The sequence below is a fragment of the Apodemus sylvaticus genome, chromosome 5 (assembly GCF_947179515.1).
Source record: "Apodemus sylvaticus chromosome 5, mApoSyl1.1, whole genome shotgun sequence".
Taxonomy (NCBI): domain Eukaryota; kingdom Metazoa; phylum Chordata; class Mammalia; order Rodentia; family Muridae; genus Apodemus; species Apodemus sylvaticus.
In genome coordinates, this window is record NC_067476.1 from 29,548,497 (window position 1) to 29,571,208 (window position 22,712).

At 47.4% G+C, this 22,712-nt stretch overlaps 1 protein-coding gene and 1 long non-coding RNA gene across 2 annotated transcripts in view; one reads left to right on the forward strand and one right to left on the reverse strand.

The window, feature by feature from the left end:
* LOC127685353 (uncharacterized) overlaps positions 1-19,732 on the reverse strand; it is a 32,376-nt gene extending 12,644 nt beyond the window's left edge. Inside the window, exons 1-2 of the long non-coding RNA XR_007977851.1 lie at positions 19,620-19,732; positions 4,568-4,668 (exon numbers count right to left, since the gene is read on the reverse strand). This is a non-coding gene — a long non-coding RNA (uncharacterized LOC127685353). The remainder of the gene's footprint in view (positions 1-4,567; positions 4,669-19,619) is intronic.
* Positions 1-22,712, forward strand: part of Kif5c (kinesin family member 5C) — a 157,721-nt gene that overhangs the window by 89,445 nt on the left and 45,564 nt on the right. Inside the window, exons 12-16 of the mRNA XM_052182458.1 lie at positions 1,219-1,367; positions 12,574-12,746; positions 17,623-17,691; positions 19,641-19,847; positions 22,104-22,250. Coding sequence (XP_052038418.1) covers positions 1,219-1,367; positions 12,574-12,746; positions 17,623-17,691; positions 19,641-19,847; positions 22,104-22,250 — 745 coding nt within the window. The remainder of the gene's footprint in view (positions 1-1,218; positions 1,368-12,573; positions 12,747-17,622; positions 17,692-19,640; positions 19,848-22,103; positions 22,251-22,712) is intronic.

Genomic DNA, 22,712 nt, shown 5'->3' on the forward strand with positions numbered 1-22,712 from the left:
GGGGGCAAAGGGACGAGGAATTCACTTTTTCCTGGACAAGGCTGAACCTGTCTGTTTCTGTGCAGGCCCAGGTGAGCCAAGCCTTTTGTTTAATCTCACCCAATGCAGATGCTGATTTTTTTTTCTTCCCAGCTTCTCCTTTCATTAACTATCTGTCATGCACATGACATCACACCCTAGGAGATTATGTAAAACAAAAAAAACCTGGTGCCTGTGAGACATGTTTGTCATGCATTATGTTTTTAAGACATTCTGAATTTGGATATATGAATATTAAAAAAAAAACAACTTCTGGCTAATTTTAAAGTGGGATGATTTCAGAATAACCAGCCTTTACCTCTAAGATGCTGGCGCTTGCCTTTGCTGAGGGATCTGTAGGAAGCCATGTGTTGCCATGCGCCTAACACATTGGTTCTAGGCACCACAGACAAATAATAGAAGTACCTGATTGTTCGATTTGTGCCACTGACGTAAGAAACCCCAAGTTCTAAGAGGTGGGGGACTTTGTTCATCCTTCTTGGTATGTTCCTAGTGTTTTGTAAGTATTTACTGAATTGATTGGGAATTCTGTTTAGAAGACTAATGGGGCAGAGGTCTGTGGGATGCTTAAAGAGCGTGCTGAACACTGGCGCAAGCCCATAACCCGAGGCCTGACACAGACTGAGCCGACACAGAGGAAGTTAGACATGATGGGACCCTGAGGCATGATTTGAATGTCGGACTGCGAGGCTGGAATGTGAAGGAGAAGAGGAAAGGATGGCTGTGGAGCCTCAAGAAATAACAGCGTGAGGTTGAAGCGATGGCTCAGTGGTTAAGAGTGCTTGTTCTCTCATGAGGACCGGGGTTTAGACCTCCACATCCACATCAGACAGCTCACAAACACCCATCGCTCCGGCTCCCAGGGATCCAGTGCCCTCTTCTGGTCCCCAAAGGTACAGGCATGTGTACAGATGTGTATGCACACACCCCACTCACACTCACCTTTACATACAGTCACATAGGCATGCATACATAGAAATACACATATATTACTAAACATAACCCCTTTTTAAAAGCCATAGTAGCACTGGCAAGGCGCCCAGGCTTACGGGTTGTATGTAGATGCTACAGGAAGTCTTCGCTATCCCAGCCCTTTAGACGTGAAGGGGATCTGAGGTTTGGCTATATAAGGGCTAACGGCTATTCTCAGAATTTATTCCCTGTGCTTTTTCATCCCAGGGCGAAGACCATCAAGAATACAGTCTCTGTGAACTTGGAACTGACAGCAGAAGAGTGGAAGAAGAAATATGAAAAAGAGAAAGAGAAGAACAAGGCCTTGAAGAGCGTCATCCAGCATCTGGAGATGGAGCTGAACAGGTGGAGGAACGGTGAGTCGAGCAGAGCGGGAGGAGGCGGGGCGCATGCTTCTCCTTCCTCAGACAGATGGACGGACGGACGGACGGATGGACGGTTGGCATCTTGGGAGATTCTTGGGGAAGCAGGTGACTGGAAGTCAAGCATTTCCAGTTCCTGTGATGACGAGTGTTTTTATTATTTTGTTTTACTAATGCTTTATTATTCCTGGGCACCGTGCCCCAGCTCATTCCGTCCTGTGACCCGTGCACAGTGCTGTAGGCCGAGTGACCCGGATCGGTCGCTCAATCTATCTCTTTAAGTGTGTCTATGTGCATGTGTGGATTGAGGGGCGCACACGTGTGGGGAGTGGTTCATGTTTGTGTGTATGTGTGTGTGCATGGGCGTACATGTACGTATCTGGAGGTGTGTGTGTGTGTGTGTATGTGTGTGTGTGTAGAAGCATGTGGGGAGGCTAGAGAATAGCCTCGGTGTTATACCCAGGAAAACCCTCCACCTCCTTTGAGACAGGTTTCTCGTTTCCCTGGAGCTCACCCATAGCTTAGACTAGCTAGACAGCCCCGTGGACCGGTCTGCCTCCGCCTCCCAGCTCTGGGATCACAAGCCCATGCCACCATGCCTGACACTTTTATGTATAGTCTTGGGATAGAACTCGGTCCTTGTATTGAGCATCAAGTGCTTTCCTGAGAGAGCAGTTCCCTAGCCTGGGTAGAATCTGTTTCCGATGCTCTCTTTCTATGTGCTCACGTCCTCCATTTACAGGAGAGCTTCTGAGATTTTTTTTTTTTTTTTTTGAATACGGATTGCTTTCGGTAAATGAAAACTAGTCTTGCTTCAGTCTTGCCATTTATTTGTGGGTAAATGCTACCTCTGGCCAGAACCTGCCTTTTCTGACCTACTCAGGTTCCTCAGAGTGAGACATGGTGGCCTGAAGAAACCCTTTGCTAAGGTGGACCCTGACAGGCCTGCTTCATGACTAGGTTTTCTCCCCTTCTTCAGTCTCTTTCTTTGGTTTGCTCTATAGGAGAAAATATCTCCTAGAGCTGGCGTGCGGTGGGTGGGTGGGTTGTGCGGGAGGTGTGAGGGGTGGCCTCCAGATTCCGGGCAGACACATTATTTTGGTGACTGTAGCATTATGACGGAGCTCAGACGGTAGCAGTCTGTTTTAATCTGGAAGCAAGGCAGGTTGGAGCTGTGTGTCAAAGGATGGGACTAGCTAGAAGGCGTTTGCTCCTCAGATCCATTGTTTCCCTGTGGTGTGTGTATTTCAGCAGCTACTGCAGCCTCTGGTGCCCTGAGGGAGGGTGGGGTGGGGGAGGATTGCTGAGCTGGTCTGTCTGGAGGTCACACGGTCAGTTTGCAACTGCGAAGTGAGCTGGAGGCTGACTGCTGGCGATGGTGTTTGTTGCTGCTTCTTGCTAGTAAGGATTGGGTGTCGGCGAGCTACTTAGTTACCTGAGAAGCAATTATGTGGCAAACAAGAATTCAAGAAAGGATCAAACTCTGACCTAGTAGCCTAAATAACAGGATTTTCTTCTCTTGGAAGCGTTTCTTGCTCCACATGTGTTTCAGAGGCTGCTAAAACAATTGAATAACTCAGCACCTGCACTGAGTGACGATCCGTGTAGTTTGGCGGGAGCGGCAGAGTGGGGGGTGTGGAAAGTGGGATGGGAGGCGGCTCTTTTGTGGTGGTCAGTTCCCTGTGGGATGCCTGGGTCACTTGCCCTCTGGTGAAGGGTTGGCTCAGCTGGCCTTAGCATCATTCTGAGTTGGACAATAACCTTGTTTTAACCGCTTCTCACCCTTGCCTGGCTCTAGCCGTCCAGTGCTCCAGCACATGTCCAGGGCCACCCTGTGGAATCTGGCCTGCCTCAGTTGCCTGACTTCCTGCATACCTGGCATCTTTTGGGGGTCCTGCATCCTATGGCTTCTGTATATGCCACCACTTTGGCTGAGCCTCCCCATTCCCGTTGCATAGCTTTAAAAAGTATGATTTATGAGCCTTTTGGTGAAATCCTACATAAATCTTAAGCTATCTAATTTGGGGAAAGTAAGGCAAAGTTTCTGGTATATCATAGTCCTACAATAAACACATATTACACAGTTATGTGCTTAACATGGAATCTGGGCAGTTGGGTGAGACCTGTGCTTTGCACATAAAGGGAATTTTCGGTCCCTGTTGATACGTGCATGGAAATAGTCTATGCTGCACACAAGAAAAGAGTGTGTGTCCAGAGATTTTTATAGCAGGCACTTAACCTCTCTGAGAAGCCAGCGAGGGCTTCCTTGAATAAACAATACAGCAAAGTGACTGGAGAGAGCAGTTAGCTGGTGAAACCAGAGATTCAAGGCGAGCTCCCACTTCCTGTGGGGGGAGCTGAATTGACTGTGGAACTGAGGTGGGGGCAGAAGGCCGGTGTGGGGTCTGGCCTGGGGAAGCAGTGGTCTGGGATGAGCTTGGCAGGTAGATATAGGAGTTGTTCTTCAAGCGATAAGAAGCCACTCAGCTATAGAACACATAGGAAGAGTTACGTTTGGAAGGTCTCTTGGTTGTGCTGGAGAAAGGACTGGGGTAGGCAGAAGAAGGTGTGGCAGAGGCAAGGAGAAGGCAGTTCAGTTGAAAGATAGAATGCAGAAGGGAGTGAACTGGATTGGTATCGTAACAGAAATTGGCAGGGTTTGGTGAGGACGGTGTCAAGGTGGTTCTGAGGTTTGTGTCTTGGCAAAGTTGGCTGCAAGACAGAACCATTCCCTTAGACCGGAAGTACAGGAAAAGAGCCAGACTGGGGTGTAGTGCAGTAAGGAGGAAACCTGGGGTACCCAAGAAACATCCATAGGAGGGTCATATGAGAAGGTAATTCTGAGGGTCTTCGTAACTGGAAGAGGGAAACTTGAATATTACTGATCTTTTTTTGTGGTTGAAGGCATGCATAGGTTGAAGGTTCCTATAGGTGAAGCTAAGATTGACAGACTCCTCCCATAGCCTGTGGCCTTGTAACGCTCCAGCCTCTGGGATGGGAGGTGTTCTGCTGAGAACCTTGCCTTCCCAGCTAGTATTTGCAATTTTAAAGGTGACTTTTCTGGAGGAAATGGTTTGCAAGTGCAGAGAATGCTGACAGGTGGGGGTGGAGGGGGGAAGGGTAGGGGGTGAACAGTGAAGGAGAATGAGGAGGCAGGAGCCGTGCTGTCCCGAACCACTCCTGACTCCTTGTACCTGAGTCCTGAGGCAGGGTAGCCACGTGGAGAAGAAAGCTGGGACGGATATGGTGTCTGCTCTCCCAACTCATCCCAGAACGGCAGGAGGGTGCCAGGTTCCTGTTGAAATATGGAATACATTACTGGACCTAAACTTCCGGGAGGCGGCTACTTAATTTACTCCAGTATTTCCTGGGTATTGATATCTCCACGCCGGGATCTGAAAGCATTCTAGGAGTCCTGACAATGGGTGCTTCCCATGGGAAAGAGACTCTTTTCCTTGCATGGTGTGCTTATAATTTAAAAGCTTCACTGCCCCATTCCAGCCATGAGAGAGCAAGGAAGAAGTGTGTGCACACTTTTGTGCCTGCGCACGCTGGGTCTTTCTGCAGGTGCCATCCCAGAGGACGCAGTGGCACAAGGCAGGAGGAAAGCAATTACCAATCAGGTGCAGCCAGATAAGAGGATAAGTAAGGACACAAGTTTAGCCCTGTTGGTGGCGACAAGTGACACCAGACATTACAAAGAAAGAGGCATGCCCTATTACATATCTGGAGGCTGATCTAAGGTCCATCCCCTCCTACCTCCACCTGGACCAAGTTTCAACCTTAGTGTGATTGATACTTATGCATTGTAAGTTTATGTTCCCTCCGAGACACTTGTTGCGATCATAGATCCTGAGGTATTAGGTGTTGGTTTCTTTGGGAGTTGTCCTACTTAGGATTTCGACTTCTGTGATGAAGCACCGTAATCAAAAGCAGCTCGGGGAGGAACGGTTTTATTTGGCTTAGCTTTTACATTGTAGTTCATCAGTGGAGGAAGTCAGAGCAGGAACTCTAACAGAGCAGGAACCTGGAGGCAGGGGCTGATGCAGAGGCCATGGAGAGGTGCTGTTTACTGGCTTGCGCAGGTTACTTATACAACCCTGGGCCACCAGCCTAGATGTGGCCCCACCCACAATGGACTGGCCCCTCCCACATTAATTAGTAATTAAGGAAATGTCCTATAGGCTTGCCTGGAGCCCATTTTTCATGGAGGCATTTTTTTTTGTTTATTTTTTTTATTCGATATAATTTATTTACATTTCAAATGATTTCCCCTTTTCTAGCCCCCCCACTCCCCGAAAGTCCCGTAAGCCCCCTTCTCTTCCCCTGTCCTCCCACCCACCCCTTCCCACTTCCCCGTTCTGGTTTTGCTGAATACTGTTTCACTGAGTCTTTCCAGAATCAGGGGATGGAGGCATTCTTTTAACTGAGGTTCCCATCTCTGAATTGACACTAGCCTGTGTCAAGGTGACATAAAACTAGCCAGCACAGAGGTGACTATTTCTTGAGGACTATATTGCTTTTGTCATTCCATGAGACTGTGCTGCTTCTTAGTTGGTGTAAATAAAAAGAGATGTCATCAGCAAACCCAGAAGAGCCCCCCAATCCAATCCAAGAACAGGATGTCTGTGTTGCCACTCTGACCTCCAACTTCTAGCTTCCAAGTGAGGAGAAATGTTTCTGTTGCCCAGAAGACCCCATCCTGTGGTACTTCGTCATAGTAGCTCTGAGTGGCTAAGATGGCAGCCCCTTTAGCGCTGCTCATTGGGCAGTTCTCCCCTGCATACTGTTTAGTGGGCCTTGGTTCTCAAATGAGGACCGGTGACTTGGAGCATATATTCTGCAAGCCTAATTCTTTCTGGCATTGCTACTGAGGTATGCTAGCTCTCTACACACGCATAAGGAGAGGCCCCATCTTTTCTTGTTTGTTTTTTGTTTTCTACTTAGAGAATCCTACTCAGGTCAAGGATTCTCTGAGTAGACCAGGCTGGCCTAGGACTCAGATCTGCCTCTGCCTACCTCTGCCTGCAGAGTGCTGCAATTAAAGGCGTGGGCCACCACCGCCTGCACAGACCTTTTTATTAAGGAAGCAGTGGGGAGAGCCACCCCACGGCCGTGGCTTCATCCTGCAGCGAACCAATTATTGTCCTCTGGATGCAAGCTGTGGCAGCTGCAGCAGCGACCAAGTCTGCCCAGCTTACAGGAGGGAAGGCCTGGGAAGAATATGAAGGGGACACAGCATCCAAAGAGTGTCTGAACACAGGCTGAAGTGGGAAACAACCAGAGGATTGCCTGTTTTCAGGTGTTTGTTTCCTACAGTATTTTGGAGATTTGGAGGACCAGGATAAAAGAGGGGATCGTATGCTTTGGACAGCCTACTTTGGCTGTATAGGTAAAGCCTGAGTTTAGTCCCTGGGGTGACAGGAGAGAACCGACTTGGGGGATCATGTTCTACCTCACACGTAGGCTATGACACATACGTATGTGTATGGACATACACTGAATAAACACTTAAGTGTAAGTTTTAAATTAAATCAAGTCCCATCATCGTAGCTCACACCTATACTCCCAGCATTCTAGAGGCAGAGGTGGGAAGATTCCAGGTAACAGCTAGCCTGGGCCAGAGAAACCCTGCCTCAAAGAGTCATGAAAGAGGAAACAAAATTCTTATGTTTCCAGTTTCAACTCCATTTGGGGGCAGGTGGCATAGATATCTGAATAAAAATGTAATTTCCAAGAAAAAAGGGAAAATCAAGCCAAAAACGAAAACCATGTTTAAAATTTAAAAAACATTAGTTTTTAAAAATTAAATTTAGTTTTACTATTATAATTTTATCACATCATTTCTTCCTTCTCTTCCTCCCTCCCTTGAAGCCCTCCCACATCCCGGCCGGGCTGTTCTTCAAATCCATGGCTGCTTTGTGCTCCAATTATTACTGCCCAATTTACATTTTTACAAATGACATGTGTTTATTTTTGTGTGTGTGTGTATGTGTGTGTGTGTGTGTACACATGCCACACTTCACTTGTGAATGTCAGAGGATTTTTCATGAGTTAACTCTTTTGCCCCAGAGACTGAGCTCAGGTGTGGAGGCTTGGCAGCAGGCCTCTTTACCTGCTAAGCCATATTGTTGGCCCCTAAACCAAAATGTCTTTTTTTTTTTCAAGGGTTCATGTCAGGAAAAAAAAAGACCCCAAAATCCAGGTGTTGGGATAGCAGGGGAAAGGTGGTCTGCAGAGTCTCTCCTGGTATACTGAGCTTAGTAGGGTTCTATGGATGGTGTCTGCAGAAATCATGCTAGTAAATGCTCTCTTTTGTTTGGTGTTCTTGAGACAGAATTTTGCTGTGTTGTCCAGGCTGGCTTCGACCTTTGATCCTCCTGCCTCAGCTTGCGCAGTGCCGGGGCCCACTTTGCCTGTCCAGATTTATATTTTCAGCATTAAGTCTGTGGAAGGTGCTGGTCCATTCAGGCCTCACAGGTGTGAGGTCACAGGAATTAGCGTTTCAGTCAAGATCTGTAATTCGCTGTGTTCTCCCTTCCTTTGAGAGTGCAGCTAAGCGAACAGAAAGACTGGCTGCTCAGGAAACCGTGGCCCATCCAAAAGGTCGTGAAGGTAAAGAAGGCCAGGGGATCTGCTTAGCCTATGCATTAGAAAATTGCTCTAGACAGGATTAGGGGGTGCAGAGGCTGTTTACAATATTTTTAGGAACGAGGGTGAAGGATGCTATTTGTATGCAAAGCAGTCTCATAAAGGAATGATTTTTTTTTTTAAACTTCACATTTATGTAATGACATCTTGTCGCCAGCTGTTCCTGCCCGTCTGGCAACTTAAAGATCTCCTTTTAGTGTCTTCGATACAGAAACTGCTCAGCGTTAGGCTTTGCCACCAGGCCTGTTTAATTGGCATTAAAACAAAACACCTCGTTTGCCAGATCTACAGTGGTTTCTGGTGGAGGCTGGGAGTGACCTGCAAATCCCTGCCCTGGAGTGGCTGAGAAAATGCAATTACCTCTCTGTGCTCTCCAGAGGCTTTGGGGATTCAACTTAGGAAAAGAATTACTAGCTTGTTGCTATTTCATGTGTGAAATTTTAATGATTTCCTGGCAGTCTAATAGTATTCCTAAAGAAAAAAAAAAGATCCAAATAAACCCATTAAATCCATTTTAGAATTTTTAACTAATAGACCTAATGACGGTTTTTGTTCTTTTTTTTTTCTGGTAGTCTGTCATTCTCATCCATTGAAATTGATAGGTTCCCTGCCCCCCCCCACCCCCACCTTTTTCCCCCCAAGATATGTTATTTATGCTCTCTGGGGGTTTTCGTTTTATAATTAGAAGGTTGTGCAAGCCTTATAGGTATGCTCCAAAAGAATGCTCCTGTGTAAACACAGATCTTTTTACTCCTTAAAGGTAATTACAGCTGACAACAGTAAAGGCCAGGATGCTTATGTAAAGACAGGACGCCTCTCAGCGCAGGGAACCAGATGTTTTCCAAGGTTAGAAGCTCTTCTCTAGGCAGCAGATACAAGCCTCATGGGCTGGACTGAAAGAAATGTGCTTTTAATAAAGCGGAGAGGAAATAAAAATCACTGCTGATCTCCACTTGGTGGCCTCTCTTTCTCTCTGGTTGATTGAGGACATTATTCCTCCAGGGAGGGTTAGCAGCCCGCCTCTCTGTGATGATCAGTTATTCCAAAATCATCTTGTGGAGGACACTGCAGTGCAGGGAATGTTCTCGATTAACACGGCGAGATTGCCATGGAGACAGATTGCCTGGTGTCAGCTCCTGCACGGTGTTCGGAATTTACAGTCCCTAGACATCGCTGGGAGCTGGACTTCCTAGTTACCAGGGTGGCTTCTGGAAGCCATTCCCCTGTCCTTTGAAGGGCAGTGGTGCTTTAAAACCCTCTGCTTCCTCCCTGGGCAGGAGCTGGGCCGCTTTTGCTTCTGCCTGTGGCTGCTTTGTTCAGCTCCATCTCAATGGCTGTTGCAAAAAAAAAAAAAAAAAAAAAAGAAAGAAAGAAATAATCCTGCCTGACCTTTAGAATATGAACTGGCGAGAGCTTGGTGTTTACCCGTAGCTTTGTGGGAGACGTGTTGACGCTTTGATTCAGAGAACTGCTCACGAGAAACCAGAAAGGCTGCTATGGCTTTTCAACACGGTTTTCATAATGATAAAAATAACCCAGAAATGGACTTGCATAATTGTTTGGTGTTTTACTTTTTGAAAGACCACTTGGGCACAAGGTATTTTGAATATGGTAGAAAAATTATTTGGGACCCAGTAGGAATAAGCGGACTGCCAAGCATGTGTGTGTGCCCCCTCCTCGTGGAGCAGAGGTGGACTTCAGCCTGGGATGCTGGCCGTGCTCCTGACCTCTGCCGTCTCCCTGCATCTTAGAGAATTCTGGGATGAAGGGGTGTTGCTTCCTTCCTCTGTTTTACAGAGAGCGGATGCAAAGCTAAGCCGCCCCACGGCTGTGATTAATTAGACCTGTGAAAATGTGCAGCATGGCTTCAGGGACCCACGGCAGCACTGGAGAGGTGTATGAGAGCCTATTGATCATGTTCAAGGGGACCACAGCGGCAGGGCCGGCCTTCTGGACCTCTGTAACCTGGGCATCACCTACCCCTCTGTATGCTGTTGTCAGAAGAAGACAGCTTTAGGGGCAGTCCGATCTGTGACTTGCTTTGAGCAGGTCACTTGTAGGTCACAGGAATTAATCCCTGGCCTCTGCCTGCCCAGATGAATTTAAAGGAAGGAGGGGGGGCTTAGTTCATCTAGCCTACAGATGCCATTGCCTGTCCAGCCATTTGGAACCAAAGCTTGCAGGGAATACATCTCTTCCAAATGTCTTGGATCTTCTCTCTTTCTCTGCAGCGAGTGTCTGTGGGTAACATGATCATGCTTGGAGGATTTCGAGCTCAGGTTAGTAGAGTTAAGAAATTCACCTTCAAAGTGTTGAAGCAGGAAGGTTAAATTAATAGTGGGTCGCACTTTTTTCCTCCCAGAAAACATGGGAGAAAACAGACATGACTGTGAGGATGGAAGGTATAGTTTCCATGTGGCTGGAAGGGGTGAGATGATCAGGTTAACTTTAGTGAGCCAGTTGGAAGTCTGTCCAGATAAGGCCTAAGCTATGGCATATTAAAATGTCCCTGTGTGATTATTTGAGGAACTAGCTGCCCAGAGAATAACTGTCCCATATCAATTCCCAGCATAGTTAATATACACAAAATATTAATAATTTTTAACTAATTCCTAATTAGTTAATAATGATAAAATGTATTATTGTTACATGAGTGCTTTTAAATAATGTTTATGTTTATAAATAATGTTGGAATTGTTTTGTTTTAATCCAAATGATTAAATGATACTTTGCCATGAAAAAAAAATAGTGGGTTGCTGTTTCCCAAATTTTACCAACTATTCCTGAGAAATCCAAAATATAACCATATGCAGGACTTTCACAAATGCCAAACACAAATCAGTGTCAGATTCTTAAGAAGAATAGAATTAGAAAGGAAAAAAGAGGGTCTAACATACGCTGTACATTTCCTGAGTTGTTTGAGGCACATTCTGAATTATCTGGGTGGTTAGAAATTATGTCTGTATCTCCATCTATCCACTCACCCACTCATCTGTCCATTCATCCATCTCGTCATCCATCTTGCTGCTCTGATAGCCCATGGGCTTAACAGGCTGTAGAGAATAGAGATTCTTTAATTGAGTGAAATTCATTCCTCACGCTGATGTGGTTGATGAACGTTTTGGACCAGCGATCAGAGCTGGGCGATATACTGACTTGTTTCAGGTTCAGCTCAGAGGCCACCATGATCTGGTTTTATTTCAGGTCAATAATTTCAGAGAAATGCTCACATGTATGTGTCGTCCAGTAGACAGGGGAACATAGGGAGGCTTTGTTTTACCTGCAGGAAGCATGAGTTACCCAGGGCTTGCTTCTCGTTGTTGCTTTAGATGAAACTGATAAACATGAAGGCATTGGTGCTAGCCTTGCTTACACACAAGCCTGACAGCCAGGGCATCCCAGTGTTTTGTGTATACTGAGATAATGAGCGCTGTGTTCAGGTGGGTTCCTGGAGGCACAAAATGTACTGTTGACGAAAGAACAGTACATTTTCCAGGTCTGTCTCCCCTACCCCACCCACTTTTGGCTCAGGGCAGTTTTCTGGGAAATTTTTGCAGAACAGATACTATGAGCTGAGAAGCCGAGTGAGGCCTGAGGGGTCCTGATGCTCAGGGACTGGTGTGACGTTGCTGGCTACACTGTGGTGGAGACCTGTCCTTGGTTTGGGCTTGCTTTCCAATAGTCAAGCTGAAAGATGGAGTGAGGCTGTGTGCTTTCCATAGCATCTGTCTCTGCGCGATGATTTTCCTGCCGGGGCAGCCCTTGGCCAGCTTGAGATCCGTGCCTTATCCCCTGTTAGCACTGTCAAATCCAGGAGGGCTTCCTTTGAAGGCCCAGCAGACCCTGCTCAGCAGGCTGAGAAGTGGTGTGTAGATTCTAGATTGGCTGCCTTTTCTTTTCGGGGACTACCTGACATCACAAGGAATTATTCTATTTGAACTCTCCAGCAGAGCCAATTAATTCGGGCTTCCTGGGGGAGCGTGTGGTGGTGTAGCTCGTGGTCACGCAGGACTGATACAGTCCTTGAATCCAGGCTGCCCTGACTTCCACTGGCTCTGAAGAGTCTGAGATTGGGAGGAGCAGAGTCCCACAGCGTTCTGGTTAAACAGTGGCGCTGTGTTCCTTGCATTGGCTGTGTCTGCTAATGACACAGTAACATAATTAATTGGTAATTAGGATGCCTCAGAGGTCTATTTCCCTTTGAATCGGTGACTAGAGAGAATATGATTCTAGTCAGCGCTAGTGTATTTCTCCACAAAAGAAAGAATGTGTGCAGGAGCTCCTATGCGGGCTGGGGTTGGATCAGCTGGGTCTGCTCTGTGACCAGTGCGGCCATTTGATTTCTGCCATGCATTCTTGGTCTAACAGCAGTCAGTTAGCTATACCTTTCCTTCCAAACAGAAAGAATGGACTTTAGCTCCGCACAAGGACTCTTTATTATATCTGCTGTGTCTTCATCACTGGGAGTGACTACTCTTAGAATTCTTCCTAGAGGCCTGCGTGCTTGATTTCTTTAGTCCTCAGCACCCCACTTGCTGTATTTTCCCAGGGGAAGCTGTACCTGAGGAGGAGCAGATCAGCGCCAAGGACCAGAAGAGCCTCGAGCCCTGCGACAACACACCCATCATAGATAACATCACACCCGTCGTGGATGGCATCTCTGCCGAGAAAGAGAAGTACGACGAGGAGATCACCAGTCTGTACCGACAGCTGGATGATAAGGTCTGTGGTCCAGAGCAGGAGGCCTGTCTCTGTGGGCCCAAAAGACTCCGCTCAGCCCCAGAGGGCCAGTTAGAGATAAGTTATCTCCTAATGGTGAAGAGATAAGAAGATGATTTGATAAGTGTTGCCACGTCAGGGGTAAGAATGTGGAAGGGGCTCTGTGACCCCAACTCCATCTTCAGGGCAGAGACCTGAGCTTTCCATTTAAACAGGGGAGGCACTGGGGTGGCAGGCAAGAGGTACACGTAATGAGGCCCACCGTCCGGGTCAGTGTGTGGCGATTGCTTCAGGTTTGGTTCTGCCAGATGCTTCCTTGAAATACTGCTTGTGTGGACATGTCAGTTCCTAACTGCTGAGAGCTCCCATTTGAAGACTGATCTCCCCCTGTGATAACATGTCTCCAAGGTTCTGTTGTTATTGGAATGCAAGGGCAGCACAGGTCTGGGTTAGCATCGGCAGACATTCAGGTACCATTGAGGGAATCTGGGACAGGACCCTGATTGCAAAGTGCCTCAATTACTCTTATTTTTGTACTGTCTGCCTTGAAAGGGGATCCAATAGGTTAGGTACCTGGGGTTTTTAGATAGGTACTTCCTGAGTGATTAACGCGCTTCTTTGCAGAGTTAATCAGGTGACTGGCACAAAGGAAAGAAAGATACAAAATGAAGGCAGAGATTGTAGGCCTTTATCCTGTTTTTCCTTGCCTCATGGGGTCAGTGCTTTCTCAGAAATCAGCTCTGTGTGCCTATTGTATACATTATCCAGAGACTGGTAGTCTTCACTCTGGTTCAAGGACTGGAGGTCGTAGGCGCAGTCAGTCCCCTGGAGCTGAGCTAGACTGCAGACCACTATGGATGTATATCTTCCTGATACTTAATTACAATAGGAAGTTCTAAACAAAAAGGGCTGGGGGGGGGGTTTTGGTCTAGATAGACAAGTCCTCACTTCCACAAATCTGTCTGAGTAGATTATTGCAGGAGAGAATGGCTGTGTCAGGACACATGGGTGTTTCTGCTTCCTCCTCTGCTTCTCTCCCTCTCTTCTTGGAGAAGAAAACAGTAGCCCCGCTAGGGACAAGGTAGGAAACTCCTAAGACTCCAGTGTGAGGTCAATCATATAGCTCCACGGCCCTGAGCTTCAGACCTAATCACATTCGAGACTGATAACTTTTTCTGGTGAAGCTCTTTTCAGAGGCAGACTGTTGGGTGATGTAGTTCAGGCATATTAATTGGAGATGCGTTAGAATAGAGAAAAAAAGACTCCTTGAACAGCAGGTATCACTCATCCCCAGTAAAGGTCCACTTAGGAATCCCAGAGGCCACAGAAACTTAAATCAGTACGTCATGTGATCCTGTTATATTGCCCTTGGGATATCCTAAGCTCTTTTAGTTCATTTCATCAAGTTTGCTGATATTTTCAGTCTGGTTTAATCTTTTCTGGGGTGGTTTGGCTCAGGTGCTATGGGGACACCTCTGGCCTGGATGTAATAGTTTTGTTCTGGGAATGTCACCATTAATCTTACAGGGCTCTGTCTTTGGGATACAGCCCAGAGTCTGGTATCACCTTTGCAAGCTGAATGTGATTGGATAAGGATTCTCCTTTGCTTGTCTGTGGTTCTGGGTGTTATATGTCACCCAAACATTAAAGCAGGGTGACCCTACCGTTCCACAAACACATCTCAGAAGACACCCACACCCAATAGAACGGGGTACTTCACCCTTCATACTCCGAGTGTCCTCCCACCCTTTTTTAAACCCAGGTATTATACTCAACAGCTCAATGCAAATGTAGACCAATAGTAAGTTAATAGTTTGTGCAAACTTCTTGATTTCTCCCAAGAAGTGCTTTTGTTTTCAGCAGTGAGGAAAAGCCACATGCAATCTCTTCCTCACTTTACAGATTCCCACATGTACAAATTCTGGGACGGCAGATCAAAGTTGGTTCTGTGATGCTGAGAGGTATGAGCGAACAGGGCACCGGGTGATGCCCTAGAGGACAACAAAGCTCGTGGTCTACTCTTCAGCCATTTGAGCCGCTTGACTGTGTCCTATTGGCTGTCATTCCCACGTGACCTCTCAGACAGTAGAGGATAGCCCCACACTTCCGATGACTTAGATGTTTAGATACTTTGAGACTGCATGAGTTGGGACACACTGTCTTCTTCGGTTATTGAAGTCTCGGGATGGAGTGAGGCATTAGCTGGGTGGTTGATGTCTTTCTCAAGTTCTCACAGCCTACAGTTGGTAGAGCAGGAATGACTATTCATCGCTCTGGACCTTGAGTCCCACGCTCATTTCATTTTGGCCTCAGCCCTTTAACCAAGGATCCGGTTAACCTCAGTAAGTCTTTGTAGGACACAGTGGGAGAAAGATTCCACAGTTTCTCCAAATCCCTCTGTGCTATTCCTCATGGGCCTCAGAAGAGATAAAGCCAAGGTCCCCATACTTGATGGGAAAGCTCACACTTTGTAGTAGACCTGCGTCTTAGTGATGAGAGGCGCAGGGAAGGTGCCCGTGCCCACCTGCACGCTGTTCTTATCTGTAACTCGGGGCTCACAGATGTCACTTCAAAGATTGTCATGAGGACTAGAAGTCCTAGGAATATAGCAACACACTGTAAATACTAGGTTTCTCATCAGTCTTCTCTGTGGGTTCTCCTTGCTTGATAGAGAAGGCAACCTCATATGGTGACACGAAGGGGTGTCAGTATGATGGGGGGCTGGTTGTAGCATAAAAATATTGATGGTGGTTTTGTCTTTCTCACTGAAGGCAGTACATCCAAGGACTGTAAGTTGATTACATACTGTACTAATGACTGCTTATCAAAAAACATCTCCAGATTAGTGACTTTTTGACAACGGAGGTGACCATACCATTTCGTCTAGGAAAAATCGAACTACAAAATTAGTTTTTGAAAAGTGCTTTGAAACCTTTTATCTCAGAGTGAGCGTGCTTAAACATGTCCTAAGAGGTACACTTGGCATGCAGAAACTACAGCACACCTTGTTCAGAAAGGCTTAGGAAATGACAGTGAAATCGGAGAGACAACACTCATTCCTCAGGAAGTTGCTCTCGTAAAGGGCAAACTACTTCAAGGCTTGTCTCTAGCGCTGATTGGCTTCTCACAGAGTCCTGTTGTAACTTCCCTGGATGGTTTTCCATCATATCTTAGCTTGTCACCTGTTAGGCAGGAAGGCTGCATCTTCAGGCTTTGCCAAGAGTGTGGTGTGCAAACATAAGTCACCTCACCCTGTCCGTTCTTATTTCTGTCCCTTGTGGGGCAGTTGTGGATTTTGGGTTGTTTTGTTTCATTGCCTTGGGGAAGGGGTGAGGTTGAATTTGTTGGATCTTTTGTGTTAGGCCATGTACTCTTCTTGTGCTGAGGAGCAGAAATATAAAATCAGTCCTTGTAACTGACATGCTAAATGTATGAAGTTGAAGAAAGCCATGGCCTGCAAAACAGGGAGTCAGCTGTGGAAGTGCCAGTTCTTAGCAGTTTGACTGTGCTGGGATTTCTCTAATTCTTTTTGCCAGAAGGATTTGGCAAGGAGGAAAATAATCAACATTTTATACAGCCATTGAAGAATCATTGGTGTATATAAAATTCAGTAGAAATGGGCTTTCTGAGCAGACTAGTGAGATCAAGTGTGTAGAAAAGTCCAAAGGCACAGGATAAGGATGCGCAGAGCCTGCTCCACAGACGTGAGGGTGCTGCCGCTCTCTGGAGAGTACCGGCAACACCACCACTTAACGCTGCGCTAGTGCTGGCGCAGACTCCACCATACATGTGGCAGATGTCTGTGGCAAACAGGTTCTGTGTCCAGGCTCTGCCGTCTCACCTCACCTCTGGATCAGACCCAAAGTGCAGGAGAGAGAGGGGTCCTTTAATGAGGAAAACCCTGAGGCAGGACCTGGCACAAAGACAATGCAATACTTGGAGCTGTATTTGACTGCTTGGGGGTGCCACCCGAGATGGGTATTTCAGTAGGACTTTTTTTGGTTTTTTGGTTTTTTGGTTTTTTGGTTTTTTTTCCGAGACAGGGTTTCTCTGTGTAGCCCTTGACTGTCCTGGAACTCACTCTGTAGACCAGGCTGGCCTTGAACTCAGAAATCCGCCTGCCTCTGCCTCCCAAGTGCTGGGATTAAAGGCGTGCACCACCACCGCCTGGCTCCCAGAATGTACTTAAAATATCATTTTTAAATCATGAAAACAGCAGGAAAGGCCACATTCTTCCATAGTGGTTCTGCCTCAAGCCTGCTGCTTTTCCTTCACTGGAGGTGGCTTGCGGAGGGGGAGCCAGGCAGAGCACTCTTGCTTTCTCAACAGCAACACCTAGGGGCACTGAAGGGAGCTGTTGTTTTCCTGCGTGCACACCCAGTGGCTATGGGGCTTCTGTTTTGCTTTTCTACTGACAAGACTGTTGGTTGCTAGTCAAGAGGGCTGTCTATTGGAGAAAGCTCGAGGAAGCTCTGTTTTTCCTCTCTAAGAGAATGGGCCTGGTGTCGCGGTCCTTTCTTCACGTCACTTGGCAACACTCCTGAGCGCAGATGAGCTTTGACAGTCCATTCTGTTTACGTCTTTATTCGGGGACGGATGTCTCTGTAGTCTCTTTCGGTTCCCAACTATCAGTCCCCTGGTTTCTGCATGGGCAGGACTTGGGTTCTCTAGGTAGATATTACATTTCCTAGAAAGAACTCTGCATGACGAAATACACAAATTAACGAGCTCCTGGAGCGCCCCCCTCAGGGCCCCCCCCCACTTCTCTCCTCTGATGAATGAACTGGGGACCGGCCTCTTGTGTCTGATTCTGCAAGGGAAACCAGGATATCAAAACCGACACAACTAACTAAAAATTAAACATGATGCTTCATTTCAGGACGATGAAATTAACCAGCAGAGCCAGCTGGCTGAAAAGCTGAAGCAACAGATGCTGGATCAGGATGAGGTAAACGGACATAACGAATTCCTTTGGACAGAGGGCATTTTTTTCCCAATTACTTTTCATTGATAATATTAGTCTTAGAAATAACAGTTTGTAAATACCCTTATTCAAATCCTTAAAGCATGTGGAGATTTCTTGGTAGCTCTTCTATCTGTGCCTGCTAAAGTTTGGTTGTGGCGGTGTATAGACAGCGGGCGCTTGACTTGCAGTACTCTGAGGCCTCAGGAGTTACTCTGTGATGCACTTGGTCTTTGGGGGGCGGGCGGACATCCTCCCCTGGTGGCTGGGTGAGGGTGGTTCCTGCTCACACAGCACACTGCCACTTTAGGATACTTCGCCTCTATGGACTGCCTCATATAAACAGAATGGTTTTCGCATCCGAGTATAATTGATCACATTCACCCGTTAGCCTCTCCTGTCTCACCGGCCTCTCCTGCTGCTCTACTTTTCCCCCCAAGCCCTCGAGAGTCCATATAGAACAGAAAGTACGTGACTGGCTTATTTTGCTTAACATGATGTCGTCTCAGATCCTTTCCTACAAATGACATGATCTCCTATTTCTTTACTAATAACTAAAACTACATTGTGTGAGTCTATATATCTCTTAATCATCCGTCTGCCATCTACCCGCCCATCAGATATTTACCTGACTGTGGATTTGCCCACCGTCCATGCATCCAGCCTATCTGCCTCACATTTTCTCTACCTAGTGTCTGTTGATGGACACCTAGGTTCTGGAACCTGGCAAAAACTCTGGCGTTTGTTTTGGCATAGACTGTGTCCCCCTGCTCTGTCCTTCAGGGAAAACACAAAATCAAAAGTATACCATCAAAGAGGAAAGCCAGCTGGGGCTGCAGTGCTGTTTCTGTGTATTTGGTACACTAAACAGGAGGCCACTTGGCCTCAGACCCCCAGCCGGCACTCAGGTCAACCATAAATGTCTTTATTGCACCATTTTGCTGTGGATTTTATAAACAGGAAGCAAAGCCAAGCCCAGCCAGTCAATCTACCAGAGACAGAGTTCTCTTGCTGACATCACCTAAGTATTTTTTCTCTTTTGTGCTTTAAGATGCTTTGCTGCCAAAGTTGGCTGGCTCATCCAGTGACAGCGGGTGGCAGAGATCGATGTCCCAGTCTCAGTCCCGCACACCCAGGAAGCACTGTAACCATTTCCTTCCTCTCTGCTTCCTGTCATCTTTCTGATGTAATGACTGAGTCTGCAGGGAGTCAGGCTGTGCCTTTGGAGCCATGGGAACATATTTAATAGGTTCCTGTCTTGCTGGGGTTGGGGCCACTTACAGTTTCTGTTCTCTGCTTCCACGGGCTCTTTGCATCTCCAAGGGCCGCTCAGCTGCCTTGGATTAATTCCTTTTGTTACTGTTCAAACTTTAACATTTTTTTCCTTGCAAAGTGGTAAACATCCAGTAAGGAAGTCAGAAAATAACACTGGTAACAGCCAAATGAAATATCCTCAAGCCCAGGAAGTCATCTTACCATGTATTAGTGTTTAGGGTATATGCCCCTATACAGTTCTGATATACATTAAGGAAAAATGACTTCATTTCAAGTACTGTTTGGATGATTTTGAAATCAACTTACATACAATATGAAATTGTGGCACTGTTTCCAAAGGCTTTGCCAGTGTAGTCATTAAAAACAGTTCTCCCAACCAGCTGTAGTGCCCTGGTGTGTGTTTGTGTATGTGTGTGTGTGTATATGTGTGTGTGTGTGTGTGTGAGTCTGACATAGCATAAAATTCTTACAAGAAAAAAAAGATTTTTGAAATAACGTTTGAAAATGTTTAGCATCTGTAGCACACAGTGAGCGTTCTCCACAGCCTGAATGCTTCCGACTTGTTCTCCCGGATCTGGTTTTAAAATTGCTCTCTGCATGTAGAGCACAGGTCGCTGACATGTAATTAGTGCACTCACCTGGCCTTCTCCTCTCCCCAGCTTCTGGCGTCCACGAGAAGGGACTACGAGAAGATCCAGGAGGAGCTGACACGCCTCCAGATTGAAAACGAGGCAGCCAAAGACGAGGTCAAAGAAGTCCTCCAGGCGCTGGAGGAGCTGGCTGTCAATTACGACCAGAAGTCGCAGGAGGTGGAGGACAAGACCAGGGCCAACGAGCAGCTGACTGATGAGCTGGCCCAGAAAACGGTTGGAGCCTGGCGCTAAAGGGGGCGGGGCTTACGTAGGAAGGCAGTTGGCCGAATGCTTATCTGTGTAAGACTTGGTTTGCTCCCTGAGGCCTCACCAAGCAGCCCCCTCACCACAGACTGCCTGTCACAGCTGTTTTACACCCAGGAAGCTGATGACACCAGCAAGAATGCTTTCTGGAAATAGTTAAATGCAGATTCTAGATCCAGAAAAAGCTTAGTGAGAAATCTGACTTTACGACTCTTTTGGCCTGAGGCAAGATGTTTAGACATCCTGAGGGCTCACTGCTTCATTTATCAAAATGACAATAATGTGCTTCTGTAGTGGTGTGTGTGTGTGTGTTAGTGACAGTTTATGTAAAGCACTTAGCAAGGGCCTCTGTGTGTGGTGAAGTAAGGTGATCAATGAGTACCACTGAAAGCATTGTTACTGAAGAGCAAAGGCGGGGACCCACGGGAGTCCATTGTTTACATCCTACTGAATGATGCTCCTCCCCCTCCCAGCTGCTTGTCCTGCTTCCGGAGGACAGACGTAGCTGGTCCTGTCCACTTGCTTCCAGCCAGGACATTGCTGTATTTCTGGTTCCTCCCTGAGAGAGAGACAGATGCTGTGGGTTTTATTTGGTGAGCTAGTGATAGGCAGTCTGCTGTGGCCAGTGAGCATTTGGTGATATGGCAGATGCCACGCCCTTTGCTGCCTGGAGATGGCTCATGGAGAAGTTGAGTGGCTGTAGCCTAGTGTCCTTGGTGCCTGTGCCTGAATGGCCTGGTGTCCTGGACTGTGCCACACAGCCTTAACATCAGTCCTGGGCACTCAGGGGGGTGGGGGGTGGAGGAAAGCGCTGGCGGTGGAGCGGACAGGAAGTGCTGCGTGCTCCCCCTCCTACTGTATGAAGGAAGAAAGGCCTTCCGAATGGTTTCCAGGAGACAGGGCTGCTGCATCTGCGGTGTTAAATAAGGTGAAACAAACAGTTGGCCGTGCTGATCGACGTCACTGCAGACTCACTCAGAGAGGGCCGCTACTCCTCTTCTGCTTCTCATTTTGTGTCAGAACAACTATTATCAGACTGCTTTAATGTACTATTTTTAGCATATTATAGCGGCTGGCTGCAAATGCCTTTGAATTAACTTGCAAGGCCCCGGGAGTAGAGGACTTCTTCTGCAGCATAGGCCGAGTTAGTTCCAAGAGGCCGAGAGAGGCACAGCTCCAGGCTGCGAGTAAGGGACACACGGTGCTTCCGCTAACAAACACGGAGGATAGGAAAGAGGTTAACTTGAGGACATTTGCTGAGAAAATTGAGCTTTTGCTGCTTATGAAGAAGCTCTGGAACCTGAGTAATTTTGAAGAATTACAGTATTTAATTTGGCTTCCCTGAGGATTAGAAGATGTTCTAAGATGTTATCTATCCTCATTAATGTTTGTCTGGGCTATTGATTCTAGACCCATTACTCAGGGTATTTGGACGTGACCCAGGGAGCAGATTTCTGTTTGAGAACCTGTATTAGAATAAGGAGGATGAAACAACCTTTGGTGAGTTAGAACATGTAGCTAAATCCTATAAACACAGGACCTCTTCACACCAGTGTGCGCGTAGAGCACTGGCCAGCCTGCAGCCTCCTTCCCCAGTGCCGTCCGTCTTGTCTTTTGAGACAGTCTCATTGTTCTGGAGTTCACAGAGAATGGTAGATAGCCGGCCAGTGGACCGCAGGGATCCTCCCAGTCCTGGGATAGCAAGTGTGCACCACCAGACCCAGACACAGGTCCCAGGAATCAGACCCAGGCCTCCATGCTTGTGTCGTATGCACCTCACCGGCGGAGCCGTCTCTCTGACCTTTTATTTGTTTAAAAGGCCTTTGTTTACTTTTATGTTCATGCACCATGGTGCATGGATAGAGGCCAGAGGACGGTTTGCTGGAGTCAGTACTTACCTTAACCCACTGATCTGGGCCCCGGATTCGGATTCATTTCCAGTAACTCACTTTGCTAGCGTCTTTACTACTACTACACATCTAGTAATAAGACGTATCTAGCCTTACAAGATAATATCTCTGTTAAGTTCCTGTATCAGAACCAAGTGCTAAGCAACAGCCGGCCTTCAGAGTTCCTTCTCCCTGAGATCAGAGGAATGGTTAAAGAGGTGGCTCTGGCCCGCCCTGCTTGGGTCTGGCCTGGGCTTTTGAGCTCCAGAGGTCGCACGCAGGTGGGAATTCATGGGCCACCTCGGTAACGGTAACTTGCGGCTGGCTTGTTTTCCAGACAACATTGACAACCACCCAGAGAGAGCTGAGTCAGCTGCAAGAGCTTAGTAACCACCAGAAGAAGAGGACCACGGAGATCCTGAACCTGCTGCTCAAGGATCTGGGCGAGATCGGCGGGATCATCGGCACCCACGACGTGAAGACCGTGAGCCCCACTGCTCTTCTCTGGTCCTCTTCTCTGGTGCTGGGGTCTGATCCGAGTCAAGCTGCGCAGCACCCAGGGCTCAGGGCCGTGCTCTGCACGTGTGGCATGCTGGGAAACACGCGGTGGCAGGAAGAGAAGCCATGGGGCAGGAAGCAGGGGGCTGTGGTGGGGGAGGGGATGGAGGAGAGGAACAGTTGGCCTTTCAGATCTGGGACGCATCTCCCAGTCTTGGCCGATCTTGTGTGACTTGGTTTTTTTTCTTCAGCCTTCCCTGCGGTGTCCCCACATTGGGGCTCAGCTGGGAGAAGCTGCAGGCCAGGTCTCAGTGGCCCCCACCCCACTCCACCCCTACCCCACCCTCACCCCCACTTTAGAACCCAATGGAGTGAGAATTCTCCAGCTATGAATTGAGAAGGCTTCCAACTGAAGCTGGTCACAGGCAGCTAGCAGGGGCCGAAAGAG